The sequence below is a fragment of the Rhincodon typus genome, chromosome 4 (genome assembly GCF_021869965.1).
Source record: "Rhincodon typus isolate 14 chromosome 4, sRhiTyp1.1, whole genome shotgun sequence".
NCBI classification, from domain to species: domain Eukaryota; kingdom Metazoa; phylum Chordata; class Chondrichthyes; order Orectolobiformes; family Rhincodontidae; genus Rhincodon; species Rhincodon typus.
Window position 1 is genome coordinate 28,595,165 of NC_063335.1, and position 16,040 is coordinate 28,611,204.

Sequence of the window (16,040 nt, forward strand, 5' to 3'; positions counted from 1 at the left end):
CTCCCATTCCTAAAGAGGTTCCATGGTTATATCCCCACTCAAACACTGACAGTGTTCTCCTGAGTCATTCCCAAGCATTAATCATGAGGATGGAGAAAAAGAAAGTTCAGTAGAGAGGAAGAAAACAGATGTTAACAACATACAATGATCTTTCTAAAAATAACTTATTCTCAAAATATGATTGGCAGTGGCAGAGTCATACTAATTGTCCGTGTCTAATTCTACCAAAAAGTTGTGGTGTTCCTTATTCTTGAACATTGCTTTTCCTTTAGTGATTATGTTCACAAAAACAAGAATTCCAGGATTTTGGCCCAGTGATTTATGAAAAATTCCAGGATTTTAGCCCAGTGATTTATCAAGAAGCAACGAAATGTATACAAGCAATGATGAAGGGATAAAAACAGAAATAAAAGTAGACAATGCATCTGTGGAGAAAAGTGGAGTTGACATTTCACCAGAAGGGTCAACATGACCTGAAACATTAACTGTTTCTCCTCACAGTTTTGTCTGACCTGCTGACAATTTCCAGCATTTCCTGCTTCTATTTCAGTGTTCCAACATACTTTGCTATTCACGAATAGATAGTTCATGGACAGAGGGTCTGTCAAAGTAAGCTTTGTATGTTATTGCATTTGCTTCCTGCAGATAGTTGTATTGCAGTCACAATGCATCAGTCATGAATAAAAATGAAGGCCAAGTCAAATGCTAGACATATTAGTCAAGCAAATTGTTCTGTCTTTAAGCGTGCCCAACTTCTTGAATCTTGTTGCAGCTGTGCACAAAGCCAGGGATTCAGATTTATGCCATTATATTTGTGCATTGTTCAATGTTTAACTGTTTCACTGGTTCATAGTTCCCTGAAATTAGAGTCCCAGGTGGGCAGGATAGTGACAAAGACATTTGGTATGTTTGCTTTTATTGGTCAGTGCACTGAGTATCGGAGTTGGGGGGGTCATGTTGTGGCTGTACAGGACATTGATTAGGCCACTTTTGGAATACTGTGTTCAATTCTGGTCTTCCTGCCACAGGAAAGATATAGTGAAACTTGAAAGGGTTCAGAAAAGATTTTTAAATATGTTACCAGGGTTGGAGGGTTTGAACTATAGAGAGAGGCTAAATAGGCTGGGGCTATTTTCCCTGGAGCGTTGGAGGCTGAGGGATGACCTTTTACAGGTTTATAAAATCATGAAGAGCATGGATAGGGTGGATAGATAAGGCCTTTTTCCCCAGGGTGGGGGAGTCCAAAATTAGAGGGCATAGGTTTAAGGTGAGAAGGGAGAGATTTAAAAGGGACCTAAGGGGCAATCTTTTCGCGCAGAGGGTGGTACGTGTATGGAATGAACTACCAGGTGAAGTGGTGGAGGCTGGTACAAGTACAACATTTAAAAGTCATCTGGATGAGTATATGAATTGGAAGGATTTAGAAGGATATGGGCCAAATGCTGGCAAAGAGACTAGATTAGTTTAGGATATCTGGTTGGACCAAAGGGTCTGTTTCCATGCTGTACAGCTCTATAGCTCTATGATTCTATGACCCCCTAAGGAAATGAAGATGGCATTCACTATAATAGTGCCAAAGATCAGTGGGAGATTGTTGAGGAACAAACACAAAGTTGCTGGAAAAGCTCAGCAGGTCTAACAGCATCTGTGAAGGAAAAAACAAAGTTAACATTTCAGTTCCGGTGACCCTTCCTCAAAACTGGCATGTCAACAGTGTTCTCCTGAGTCATTCCCAAGCATTAATCATGAGGATGGAGAAAAAGAAAGTTCAGCAGAGAGGAAGAAAACAGATGTTAACAACATACAATGGTCTTCCTAAAAATAATTTATTCTCGAAATATGATTGGCAGTGGCAAAGTCATACTAATTGTCTGTGTCTAATTCTACCGAAAAATTGTGGTGCTCCCTATTCTTGAACATTGCTTCTCATTTAGTGATTTAGTGATGAACTGAGTTCTGAGGAAGTGTCACTGAACCCGAAACATTAACTCTATTTTCCTTCACAGATGCTGCCAGACCTGCTGAGCTTTTCCAGCAACTTTGTTTTTGTTCCTGATTTACAGCATCCGCAGTTCTTTCGATTTTTATTTGGGAGATTGTTGAGTTTAGTTTTGGAGGAATTGTCACTGGATTGAACTTACTTTGGCTTTGAGTATTACCTGCAATATCCCAATCTAAGCCTGGATCTTGTCTTCAGTCCTGTTGTTGACTGATGGAGGCTGTTTCACACTTGAAGCTGTGGAAGCATCATGGAATGTCCCATTACCCATTTTGTATCTATTAGCATTTTTCCCCATTGGACTAAAGAAAAATGAGAAGAAGTTACATTAAAAGCACTGAGAAGGAACTTTATTAGATATTGTTTGTGGAGGCAAGAACCCTGGAATCATGGATGACTTGAAGAATCATAGAGGCAGAAAGTAGAGTATGAGAGAAAGCTGGCTAATAATATTAAAACAGAAAGAAAGGATTTATACAAGTACTTTAAAAGGAAAAGAGGAGCTAAAGGTTGTGTTTGTCCTCGGGGGAGAGTGAATTGATAACAGAATACAAAGAAATGGCAGACACTTTGAACAGGCATTTTGTGCCTATCTTCATGGTAAAAGATTGTAAAAATTTTCCAAAGATAATTGGCAATCAAGAGGTTATAGGGAGGGATCAGATTCAAATAAATAATCAGCAAGGAAAAGATGCAAGGAAAACAGTTGGAATTGGTTGTAACATTGGTTGTAACTAACCCACACATGGCAAGGTAGTTCCTTTTCCCTTGTTCAGTTTACTTCTCCTTTCTATAGCAATTGCCATAAAAAAGCTCAGCATTTGTCCCTTTACAAGATGGGTTTCCAATCATACAACATACTTCATACATTAATGATGTTTACTCAACAAAGTGCTACATACATCATACGAACTTATAAATTATGAGCAGGAGTAGGCCATTTGGCTCCTAAAGTCCTTGCTCTACCATTCAATAAAATCATGGCTGATCTGATTACCCCATGTTCCCACTGATTCTTGAGAACTTTTCACCCCCCTTTCTCGTCAAGGATCTACTACCTCTGCGTTCAAAAAAATTCAAAGAGTTTGCTTCCAATACCTTTTGAGGAAGAGAATTTCAAAGAATCATGACCTTCTGTGAGAAAAAAAAATTATCCCACATCTCTGTCTTAAAAGAGTGACCTCTGATTTTTAAGCAATGACCCCTAGTTCGAGAATCTCCCACAGGTGGAAACAACCTTTCCAAACACGTCCGATCCAGGCAGCTCAAGGTTCTACATGTTTCAACAAGTCACCTCTTAGCCATATAAATTCCAGCAGGTACAAGCACAGCTCGTCCAACCTTTCCTTGTAGGACACCCTATCCATTCCAGGTCTTACTCTTGTAAATTTTCTCGGAAATGCTTCTGATGTATTGACATTTTTACTTACATAAGGAGACCAATACTGTACACAGTACTCCAGATATAATCGCACCAGTGTCCTATAGATAAAGCATAACTATTTTTGCATTCAATTCCACTTAAAGTAAACTTTCTTAATCACTTGAAAAGCTCAGTAGGTCTGACAGCATCTGTGGAGAGAAATCAGGGTTAATGTTTCAGGTCCTTCTGAGGAAGGACCACTTGACCCAAAACATTAACTCTGATTTCTTTCCACAGATGCTGCCAGACCTGCGAAGCTTTTCCGGCAATTTTCTTCTGATTTACAGCATCTGCAGTTTTTTCAGTTTTTATTTCTTAATTACTTGCTGTGCCATATATGGAGATAATTCTTAAAATATGTAAAGCAGCTCAAGAGCCTGGGAAATGTCTGTCAAGATAAAACAAAAAACTTTCAATGCAGTTTGGCTCGTAGTGGATCTCATTAAGTCGTTAATTTTTAATCAGTGTAAAGCCATACATAAGTGAACTGGAAACTTCAAAACAGCCAACATAGCACAAACATTTCTGGATTATCACATACAACATTCAAAACAGGAGGTAGTAACATGGTCTGACAAATTGCTTACATAAATATGCAAAAATCATTAAGACAGACACTTTATTTTTAAATATTTAACCTGAAAATAAACATTGGTGTAAACACGTAACTAACTTGATAGACAAATGATAAGTTTCACATTCTAAATTTTATTGAAATTCCAGTTATTGTAATTCTATAAACAATTTGTCATCACTGTTTATCACAAATATTTATGTCTTCTCTTGACAATACACAGATACAGATAGCAAGTCAGGACAGCAAGACAATCTTAAGGTTAAGCAGGGTCAAAGGGCAGGGATCATTTCAGACAAGGTTAAATACAACTATGACAGCCAAAATGTTGGAAATAGCTACAGGAGAAATAAAGGACCAAACAGAATGTTGTAGCCGAAGGTTTGGACAGTCGTTGGAGTAAAAGCAACAGGGCATAGTATGGTGTAGTGGAATTTTTTAAAAAATGTAAACACCTCATTACAAAAATACATTGAGAAATCTTCAGTCAAGTTAACAATTAACTTTCAGAGACCATGCCACCACTTATCAATGTTTAGACATAATTTACAACAATGTCTTTTTTTAACTATGTCAGAAAGCATTGTTATCCGGAAGTATTTCCACAGGAGTTCAATGTCTTCATTCTGTAATTTCAATTTGCCATCTTACTCTCCCAGTGCAATCATGTCATAATCTAAGGTCAGTTTGCAAAATTACTATTCTTCGGGCTGAGGTAGACTGGGAACCTGCCTCTTTGTCTTGCTTCTGAGAGCAGAAGACAACAGCAAGCTACAATACAAAAAGGTTGTGAAAATTTAAATTGCTGGGACAACTCAGCAGGTCTGGCAGCATCTGTGGAGAAACACTTCTTGATTATAACCCCAATCACTAATATATACCTCAAGCAAGAGGTCCAGCACCAACCCACTGCAATCAGATTTCCAGCCACAGAAACACCTTTCTATCAGCACTCTCTGCTACCTGACTCAGCCAATTTTGGATCCAATTTGTCTTGGACTCTATCGTCTCTTACTTTCTTGACCAGTCTGCTATTAGGTACCTTATCAAAAGCTAGAGTTCATGCAGACCGGTTCAGAAGCATTTCCTTCATCAGTACCTCCTCAAAAAAGATGCTCCTTTAATAAATCCATTCTGACTATCCCTCATTAAGCAATATCTCAGAAGTACATCCATGTTCTGTCCCTCACAATCCTTTCTAATAAACTCCCCAGGATGGAGGTTAGACTGGCTTACCTGTAATTTCCTTCTGTCTTTTTTTTAATAGTGGGGTATTAATAATGGGACTGCTGTAACTGATCAATATTGCAAACGCCTCCTCTTCTATACCCCTCTCTTCCTCATTTGAATACAGTTTCCCCAGGACTGTTGAGCTGTCAATCCTGCCCATCTTTCAGCCAAGTCTCAATCACAGCTATGAATCATCCTGCTCACTGTGGCTCAGTTTGGGTCCTGCACGGTCAATCACTTAGTGACTTCATAACAGCCTAGATTCAAGGATGGATGATAAAGCTAAATTCCAGAAGTGGGGTGAGTTGTAAGTGACTGTTTGACACCATGGCCACATTTGACAGAACGTGGCACCAAGGAGCCCTAGGCAAACTTAAGTCAATGCCAAATTTAAATAGGGGTCCATTCAGTTATCAGACCCTCCTGGTACCTCAAATGCATGTAAATATATTCCTGTATGTGTAAGAAATGTCATTGGTTTAATTGGTTGGAATTAGACTCCAATGTTTGTTTGTTCCCTTGATATACTGCAGTACAGAACCAAACTGCATTTGTGACTATGTATACGTACAAAGATATTTTTTATGAATAAAGTATATTTTTGAAATTAAAAATATTGAGTCAATGGGAATCAGGAGAGAAATCTCTGCTGGTTGGAGTCAAAACCAGCGCGAATGAGATGGTTGTGGTTGTTGGATGTCAGTCATCTCAACTACATAACTTCTGCGGAAGATCATTAGGGCAGTGTCCGAGGCCAAACCATCTTCAGTTGTTTCATCAATAACTCTCCCTCCATCATGAGGTCAGAAGTAGGATGTCCACCAATGTTTGCACAATGCACAGCACCATTCGCTACTCCTCAGATACTGAAGCACTGCAATAAGACATGGACAACATCCAGGCTTGCGCTGACAAATGGAAAGCAACATTCATGCAACATAAGTGCGAATTAATGACTATCAGCAACAAGAGAGAATCTGACCAGTGCTCCTTGACATTCAATGGCATTACCACTGCTGAATCCCTCTCTATGAACATGCTGGGGGTTACCATTGACCAAAGACTGAACTGGACATACAAATACTATGACAACCAGAGCAGATTCAGAGTCCTAGAAATCCTGCAGGCAGGAACTCACTTCCTGATTCCACAAAGCCTGTCCACCATCTGCAAGTCACAAATCAGCAGTTAGCTGGAATACTCTCCACTTATCTGGATGGGTGCAGCTCTAACAACACTCAAGAAGCTTGACACCAACCAGGACAAAGCAGCCAACTTGACTGGTGTCGCACTGATCCACAACCTTCAATATTCGCTCTCTTCACCAGCAACTTACAACAGCAGTGTATACCATTCACAAGGTTTCTTCAACCGCTCCTTCCAAACCCATATCCTCAAATGACATGGGCAACAGATTCATGAGAACACCGTCATTTCCACGTTCTCCTATAAGCCAAACGTCATCCTGACTTGGAACTATTTTGCTATTCCTTCACCGTCATTGGTTAAAAATCCTGCGACTTCCTTCCGAACATCATTCTGGGAATCCCTACACATGAGCATTTCAGAAGGATGGCTCACCACCATGTTCTCCAGGGCAATTGGGAATGGGCAATGAATGCTGGCCTCACTAGAAATGCCCACATTTCATGAACAAATAAGAAACACCAATAATAAATCAATGGTTTGATAATGAACACACCCGAAGCTTTGTTTGGTGGGAACAAAAATTCTGAATGTGTACACTCTTGTCAGCCCTCAATGTTGGAAAACAAATGATTTGCACCATGGTGGCCTACACACTGTTAAATATCGGATTCCCTGGTATAGCTCAGCAGCACCACTTTTTCATCATAGTGTGTGCCACATTTACTCAGAGCAAGACATTGAGCCAAGAAGGGATTTGATGCCACCCATTTTCTCTGGACCCTGTTGTCAGCCAGTTGTGCTTTGTATCTCCAATTGCTTCTTCCAGTACGTCAAGAATAGTGGTAGACCTGAGGATTTGATGTATTTCAGAGATCAAAAGGGAAACCAAGTAGTTGATGAAAAGGGAAAATTGTATAATGCATGTACACGAACAAGTAATATAAAGACAAATTGGTGAATATTGTACAAGAAAATAATACGATTTTCATTCATGTATTTAGGAACTTCGTCTTCCGACTGTTACCACATGCAAGACTTCCCTCTGTTTTCATGTTTATTCTTGGGCATCCGCCTTACCTGTGTAGAAAGCTTCCAACAATCCCTAACATTCTTGTCAGATGTTTTCAATTCTCAAGCTGCGGCTTTACAACCTCAATTAATTCTCAGGTTAAATTGGGCTATGGATCTACCATTCCTTTTTGATATCATGTGGCCATATTAGAGAGGAGTATTTGTGGGAATGCAGCACATACAAGAGGGGCTGTAGCATTACCATCACATATGGACGTACACAGATGCAAGCAGCTGCCTTCATTGGTGTGCTGTTTTTAATTCTATTAAGTAGATTTACACCAGGGCAAGTTTAATCTCAGCAATGGGTGGTTGGTAATCGCAAAGAGTTTGACTTTTTGGGTTAAACATCAGGGGGCAACCTATTGATGAAGATCTATGAAAAATGAATGACTTTATGGCCAAATGTTAGTCTCAACTTTTAGCTGAAATTAATTGTTACTCAAGTAAACTAACCTTGATGTCTAACCTTGAGCTTTGGTCCCATTTACTCAAATCCAACCAGATCTTGTTGCATTTGCACTGCTTTTAGCCATACATCATTTATTTAATTAACTGTAAATATCTTAGCCTTGTTCTTCCTTTGATCAGTTGATCAATAGCAAATATCCAATTTCCTTCATATGCCTCTCTACAGGATTTCCACATTTTCCACATACTCAGTTTATCTCTATGTTATTATCAAGCTGGGTTTCTGTGATGCTGAGAATATATTAGATTCCAACAAATATCCACAGATGAAGGAACACAAATAGAATTAAGCCATTCATTCATTAAGCATGTTCCACATTTCAGTCAGAATGTGGTTGAGTTATACCTCTTTTTGTCCTGCTTTTGATCCTGTGCTGTACTCTTATATGTTTTATGATCCATTTCAATCAACATCTATACTTAACAATAATCAATTAAATTCATCCAGTCTTGAACATTTCAATTGACTTGGCATTTACAGCATTTGGAGAGAGAGATTTCTGGTTTCCATTAGCACTTGTGTGACAAGATGCTTTCTGATTTCATCCTTAAATGGCCTCACTCTTAAGGTTTACTTAAGGTAAGTTAAGGGTACACTGTTTTATTCTGGAATCCCTTGCCAGAGAAAATAGCTTCTCTGTAGCCTAAATGTTTTATTTGAAGACCTTGAATCAATCACCTTTAACCATCTGAAATTTAGGGAAATACAAACTCAATGAATGCAACCTATCCACTTCATTAACTGTGGATACTATTTAGGTGATCGCATTGTGTTCCTCCAAGGCCACTCCATCTTCCCCAAGATTCAGTGTCCAGAACTGAACGATGGGGCCAATTTTTCCCATCCCAGATTAGGTCAAAACAAAGATGGGTCAGAGAAAACAATATCTGCTTCATCACACAGCCAGTAGTCCCATTTCCTTTCTCATTACCAATTGCTTTCAGTCAGCAGAGGAGAGGATGGGCCTTTCAAAACTGGCTCACACCAATAAATAGAACGCTTTAGTGAGTGTTGGGCTAAATATGTGCCTAACTTTCAGAAGTTTTGGAGCCCTCAGCCTTCAAATAGTACGACGGAAGGCATGCAGCAAGTCAACGTTGAGATCGGGCAAAAGAAAACTTTCTGAAGGTTAGTGGCATGGAATAAGATGATGAACTACTTCCTTTATCCAAGAACATAAGGGTTTTTGAAGATGGCAGGAAGGGGAATACTGATGATCGTTCAGTTAGGGGGCAGATTTTTTAATCCAAAAGATATACGTCATTAAAAAAAATCTTTACATACATTCATAGGAACTAAAACAGTTCTGTATAGACTTTGCATATCAAGAGAAAATATTGGAGTTTGACATTCCCTGCATTTACAAAAACTAGCGACATATCCTACTCAGGCAGTGCACAATTTACATGCATTCAGGCAAAGATAGGGTCTGATGACTGAATGGAGACTCAATGTATTTTGGCAGAAAGACCTTAGGCGCTGGTCTTTCCCCACTAGTTCAGTTAAGGAGCAGAGACAAGAACTTAGAATTTTTTCTCTGCATCTGGCTGGAGAGGTTTGACACAATGCTTTGTTACTGCAGCACCACCACTAGTAAGTGGGTCTAATTACAATGCAACTTAACACTGGCATTTTCCATTATAATTAATCACGGCAATGTGTCATGAGAAACTGGTGGGAATCATGTGCCAAGGTAACTTCTTTTAATGATTAAGATTTTCTGGCAAATTTCCCAAACAAAGCCTGGTTACCTGATTGGTTAGTTAGGTTTTGCTTAAGCAATCAACAAGTTGGAAATAAGTCAGATCCTATTCCCAATTGCAGAAAGAAAATAATGGAAATCTGAAATTAAACATTGGGAAATCCTGGAAATATTCAGGTGGCAGTTGGAAAGGAATCAGAATCACCTGAAGCTGGTGGATCTGAAACATAACTCTATTTCTGTCTTACCATTGAGGCTGAAAATCTACTGAATATTTTTAGCATAATCTTAATTTGTTTCTGGTTGAATCTGCTGCCAGATATATTTGTGGCACAACTTTCAAATACACCACTTTGCAATGCTTTTACACATCAGTTTGTAAATATGATTGTCACACTTTTGCGAATAAGTCAGTTTAACAAAAAACAGAAGTTGTTGGAAAAGCTCAGCAGGTCTGGCAGCATCTGTGAAGAAAAAAATCAGAGTTAACGTTTCGGATCCGGATACCCTTTCTCAGAATTCAATCAGGACCCAAAACGTTAACTCTGATTTTTTTTCTTCACAGATGCTGCCAGACCTGCTGGACTTTTCCAGCAACTTCTGTTTTTGTATAAACCGAAAGATACTGTAAATCGGGGAACAAAAACAGAAGTTGCTGGAAAAGCTCAACAGCATCTGTGAAGAAAAAATCTGAGTTAAAGTTTCGGGTCCAGTGACTCTTCCTTCTATTTTTGTTTCTAATTTTCGGGATCCACAGTTTTTTTTATTAAGTCAGTCTAACACTTGCGCCAACAAGTCAGTTTAACACTACAACTTGAGCGATATGCATGGAACGTCTAAACGATCAAGATTAAAATCTCTTTTCCTCTCTTTGATAAGGCACTCTATAACAGTTTTTTCTAAAAAAAAGTTTTTTTGTTTTCTTTTGTAGCATTTTTCCTTCAGGATACCAACTATTCCGCAACCTATTGTCTGGTCTCTTTCCCAATCCCTTGGGGCTTCCTTAAGGAAATAAAAAGATTGTATAAATAGGCACTAAATTCCCGGGAATCGCGTCATTTCCTCTCTAATCACAGAAAAGCCCAAATCGCCTTTTCCCAGCGTTTCCCGCAGGGCAAGCTTTCTCACCATCTGCAGAGAGGCTACTGAGAACACACACTCTTTACCATTTTTCACTCGATCTCCAACAGGAGCCTGAACTTTATGAGTTCTCCAGACCGAGCTGTCATACTATGGAAGAGCAATTCTGCTCTGAATTAGAAACCTGATTAGATCCTCCAATATCAAAGCACTCGGCAATGTAATTGTAAAATCCCAGTGAAACAATAAACAAAAACAAAGCCTTAACTTATTAGAGTGAGAAATCCGGACTAAAGCAAGCTTGTAATTGGCGCTCCGAACCAAACTCAGGGAGAGATCTGTGCCACTACATGTCCAGGATATAATCTGCATTTTCCAGGTGCCGCTATATCATGAGAATTTCGAAAAATAAGCACGCCAACATTTTGCTGCAATACTTATAAAAGTCCCTGGAATGGTTTTAGAAATAATTAAAATGTGGATAGATACCGATTTTACTCACATTGTTACACTCAACATGTAGGTGAAATTGAACGTGACATTTTATGGACCCAAAGAATAATTTCTTGGAAAGCACTGAGTAATGTAATAATCGTCTAAATAAAGGAATCAAAACTTTCTCATGGCTTTATCAATGAATTAATAGCACCACATTGCAGCGAGCCATTATTTAACCGGAAACAAATTTCACCATCCTAACTTTGGCATTAACTAGAGCGGTTGTGAATGAAACAGGTCCATGAAACGTGGTCAGGAGCTGGTTTAAAAACGTTCTTCAACTTACAGAGACGACAAACTCCAGCGTATCCACATAATCCCTTTCGGTTTTCAAGATTTCAGTCAGGACACAAACTCGAAGACGTAGCTGTTTCTCCAAGTCCTTGCCGCTAATTTCCCCTTTACTCTCCGACTTTTCTTCAGTCATTGTAGATCAGCGATCCCTGTTTATTTCATCTACTCCCAGCAACTGGCATCAACATTGCCTTTCCCTTTATAAATTAAATGGCGTTTCTCTCCCTCCCGTCATTTAAAGGGGGTTAACCCAGTAGAAATAAACATTGTTCCTCTCTCCCATTTGGGCGACTTTCAACTTAAATGTTGTAGAGGAGGAATGGCGATGTTTTCCGATTTGAATGTGTAGGGAAGGCTAGGAGAATCCCGGAGGCACTGCGTCTTAACTCAGTGCTGCAGGAGAACAGTCACATGGAACAAAAACTGTGGGAAAGCCACTAGACTTACACATTCACCAAACACTTCCAGTGTCCCCTGTCTGCTGCTCCCACCCCCAGCAGAATCAAAAGAAGAGAGGAAAATAAATCGATCTTCGCAACTGCAGCGTCCAAGACGTGTGTCATTCAAAAACTGTGCTTTGTTTCGTAATATTGTCCCACATACCAGAGCCTTGTCATTTCCCATGTTTGTATGAAAACGAGCAATATATGCTCGCCAGCCAGTGAACCCCACGACCCACGGGTGAATGAAAACAAAAAAACTTTTCCCCTTTCCTGGCTTTGAGTTACTATATGTTAGAGATATCCCTAAACCTTCCCCTGATGAAAGGAAACGAGATTTCTGAAACCAATAGGGATTTTCGTGCCTATTAAAAATCTGAAGGAACGGATGAACCCATGATTTTAACATCGACTAAAGTAATTGGAACTTTAGCATGCTTTCCATGCATGCTGCCTGACCCATTATGATCTCGAGCATTTTTTTGTTTTCAGTCCTGGAAAAAATTCGTGTTTGCAAAGATGCCTGTACAGGATTCCCAGCCAGAAAGGCAGCGATTATAACTGCATCAGAGGTGTCAAGGGGGCAACGTTTTGCAGTCCACAGTGATCTGGAATGGGTCTGATCTGTAGTACTTGGAATGAGCACTTGTAGTGTCATAACGTTCAAGGTTATGGGCCCAGTGTAGGAAAGTGGGACTAGTTTAGGGTGTCTTGTATTTTTGGTGGTACCAACTGTATGGGCCAAAGAGCCTGGTCTGTACTGTACGATTCCATGATTCTATGAGATGGTGGTGAAAGTTGATCCAATTACAAATTTCAAAACTTGATTGAAGGAGAGTGAAGCTGCTGCTGTGTGAAAAGAGCAAGGGGTGGGGGCAGGGCAAAACTCTTTTCAAAAGGACAGACACAATGGGCCAAATGGCCTCCATCTGTACTGTACCATTTCACGATTCTATATTTTACAAGAGTTTAAACTTTTTTTGTTAACAAAAAGGCTGTAGCTCAACATAATTAAATCGTAATATTTTCCAGGACTGAAAACAAAAAAAATGCTCAAGATCACAATGGGTCAGGCAGCATGCATGGAAAGCAAGCTAAAGTTACAATTACTTTAGTCGATGTTAAAATCATGGGTTCATCCGTTCCTTCAGATTTTTAATAGGCACGAAAATCCCTATTGGTTTCAAATAGTACACTCACAGTGGAGGCACTGGGGATGGTCCAGCGAAGATTAACAAAAGGTCAAGGACCTATCCAATTGCTGAAGAAGTTGGATTGATGGCAAAACTAATAACTACAATCCAGCCAAATGACAGCACAATGGTGTCAGAAACTCCAGGCTCCTCATCGTTTGCACGCCAGGTAACTTAAGCAACTTATTGTTGGAGTTCTGGTTAAGCCAGTCTTTGATGTTGTCCTTCACTCCCAGTCACTTGCTTTATTGCCATTAACCTTTCAGTGATGATTAATCCCTGTCCTTCTGCATTAATAATATTCGACATACAAATTAGAAGCAGGAGTAGACTAGCTGATCCCTTCGAGCCCACTCCAGAATTTCATGAGGTCACGGTTTTAGAGTCATAGAGAAAACACGTAGCAGCACCTCACATTAATCTAAATTAAACTCCATCTGCCACTCCTTGGTGCATTGCACCATCTGATCAAGGTCCCATTGTACTGTGTGGAAACTTTCTTTGCTGTCCACTGCACAACCAGTAGTTGGTTTGATTGTGACTTCAAATCCACTTTTCTACTGTGGCAATCTTCTTGTACTATCTGTATGCAACACAAATTAAATATGTGGAATCTATGACAATGTAAACATCACAACTTTAATAATTTTGTGGTTTGATAGAATCAACAAAGATAAACAGTTCGACACAAAAGAATGAGCAATATCTTTCTGGAATAAACTGTTTCTTGAGATGAAAGGGGCAAGGAGAAACTGTTAAAAGAAACTAATTAAAAGCAACATGTGAATTAACTATCTCTGGGAAGAAGTAACCTAAAGAGCCCATTTCCTGAGAGAGAAATCCGCTGCCTCATGACAAATGGGCAAATAAGACTGCCAGCAGAAGCAATGCTCAGAACTAAAGGGCTTAATTGCAGAAAAAGTTGTGTTCTAAATAGATAGCTAACCCCACATGTAACAAAGAACAGAGGAGCTACTTCTGATAAGAAGGCAAGCTACAGACCTGAAGTCTCCAGGAATGTAATCAATGTTGGGGATGGAAGAATCTAAAGGATAATGATAATGTCACTCCACAAACTTGAAAGAGAGAACATTACATGAGGATCCAACACCAGAACAAGTCAGTAGCAGAACTCTGAAGAACAATGCTGCATGAGGATCTAACCCTGGACACTTCCAGACACAGACCACCGTTGATTGAAACCCTGGCCAAATTCCACAATTATTCAGGCAATATCCAGGTTGAGTTGTGAGAATTAACTTTCTTAATGGAGGGATCTTATTTTGGTTGCTACATGCAATTAATGAACATTTAAATTACTGTTTCAGTACTTGGTTATGTATGAGATTTCTTAATAAGCAGCCCAAATAACTTGTGAGTTTGCCCACAATAATTCTATTTACTTGAAGACTTCTGATAAGTTTGACTACATTTATTAAACATTACAGAATGGTCTCTCAACATAGCTTGTGTCCAGGGTACCACTATCTGCTGCCCTTGCCCTTCTAGTTTGAAGTGTTTGTGGGTTTGGAAGGTGCTGTCTAAGGATCTTTGGTGAATCTCTGCTGTGCATCTTATAGATAGTACACACTGCTGCTACTGAGCGCCAGTGGTGGAGAGACTGGATGCTTGTGGACTAAGCAGTTTGCTTTGTCCGAATGCTGTCAAGTTTCTTGAGTGTTGTTGAGCTGCACCTATCCAGGCGAGTGGGAAGTATTCCTTCACACTCCTGACTTGTGCCTTGTAGATGGTTGATAGGCTATGGGGAGTCAGAAGGTAAGTTACTTACTGCAGGATTCCTAGCCTCTTAATCTTTTAGTCCTTGTATTTGTTTGGAGTCATAGAGATATGCAGCGCAGAAACAGACCCTTCCTTCCAACTCGTCCATGCCGACAGATATCCTTTATAAATCTAGTCCTATTAGCCAGCTTTTGGCCCATATCCCTCTAAACTTTTTCGATTCATATTTCCATCCAGATGCCTTTTAAACATTGCAATTGTTCCAGCCTTCACCACTTCCTCTGGCAGCCCATTCCACACGCGCACCACCCTCTGCGTGAAAAAGTTGCCTCTTAGTTCCCTTTTAAATCTTACCCCTCTCACTTTAAACCTATGTCCCCTAGTTTTAGACTCCTCACCATGGTGAAAAGACCTGGTCTGTTTACCCTATCCATGCCCCTCATGAAACTTCGAGAAGGTCACTCCTCGGCCTCTGACACTCCAGGGAAAATATTCCCAGCCTACTTAGCCTCTCTCTATAGTTCAACCCCTCCAACCTTGGCAACATCCTTGTAAATCTTTTCTGAACCCTTTCAAGTTTCACAACATCCTTCCTACAGGAGGGAGACCAGAACTGAATGCAGTATTCCAGTAGTGGCGTAACCAATGTCCTATACAGCCAATACATGACCTCTCAACTCCTGGATGTGTGAAGCTCTTGCAAAACTCGAAAAGGTGACACAATCCAGAAAAGAAAGCAGTCTACTTGATTGGCACCTCAACCACCTCCAACATTAATTCCCTTCACCATCGATACAAACTGGCAGCTGTACGTCTTCTCCTTGTAATACTCTGCAGTAACTCAGCAAGGATCTCCGAACAGCACCTTTCAAACCCGCAACCTCTACTGCGCATAAGGACAAGGGTAACACAGGAATGGGAGCACCACCACCTGTAAGCTCCCCTTCAAGCCACAACCAAACATGATTTGGAAGTATATCACCATTCCTTCACTGTGGCTGGATAAAACTCATGGAACTCCCTTCCGAATAGTATTGTGGGTATCCCTCCACTCCAAGGACTGCAGTAGTTTTAACAAGGCAGCTCACCTTCACACATTCTCAAGCCCAATTAGGGATTGGCAATAAATGCTGGTCAATCCAGCAATTCCCACATTCCACAAATACATTTTAAAA

General features: G+C 40.0%; 1 protein-coding gene across 2 annotated transcripts in view; it reads right to left on the reverse strand.

The window, feature by feature from the left end:
* The window catches only part of prex2 (phosphatidylinositol-3,4,5-trisphosphate-dependent Rac exchange factor 2), a 248,085-nt gene extending 236,210 nt beyond the window's left edge, over nt 1-11,875 (reverse strand). For both annotated transcript variants that reach the window (XM_048596382.1, XM_048596381.1), the window contains exon 1: nt 11,485-11,875. In XM_048596382.1, coding sequence (XP_048452339.1) covers nt 11,485-11,625 — 141 coding nt within the window. In that variant the 5' untranslated portion in view covers nt 11,626-11,875. The remainder of the gene's footprint in view (nt 1-11,484) is intronic.
* Nucleotides 11,876-16,040: the final 4,165 nt, after the last annotated feature.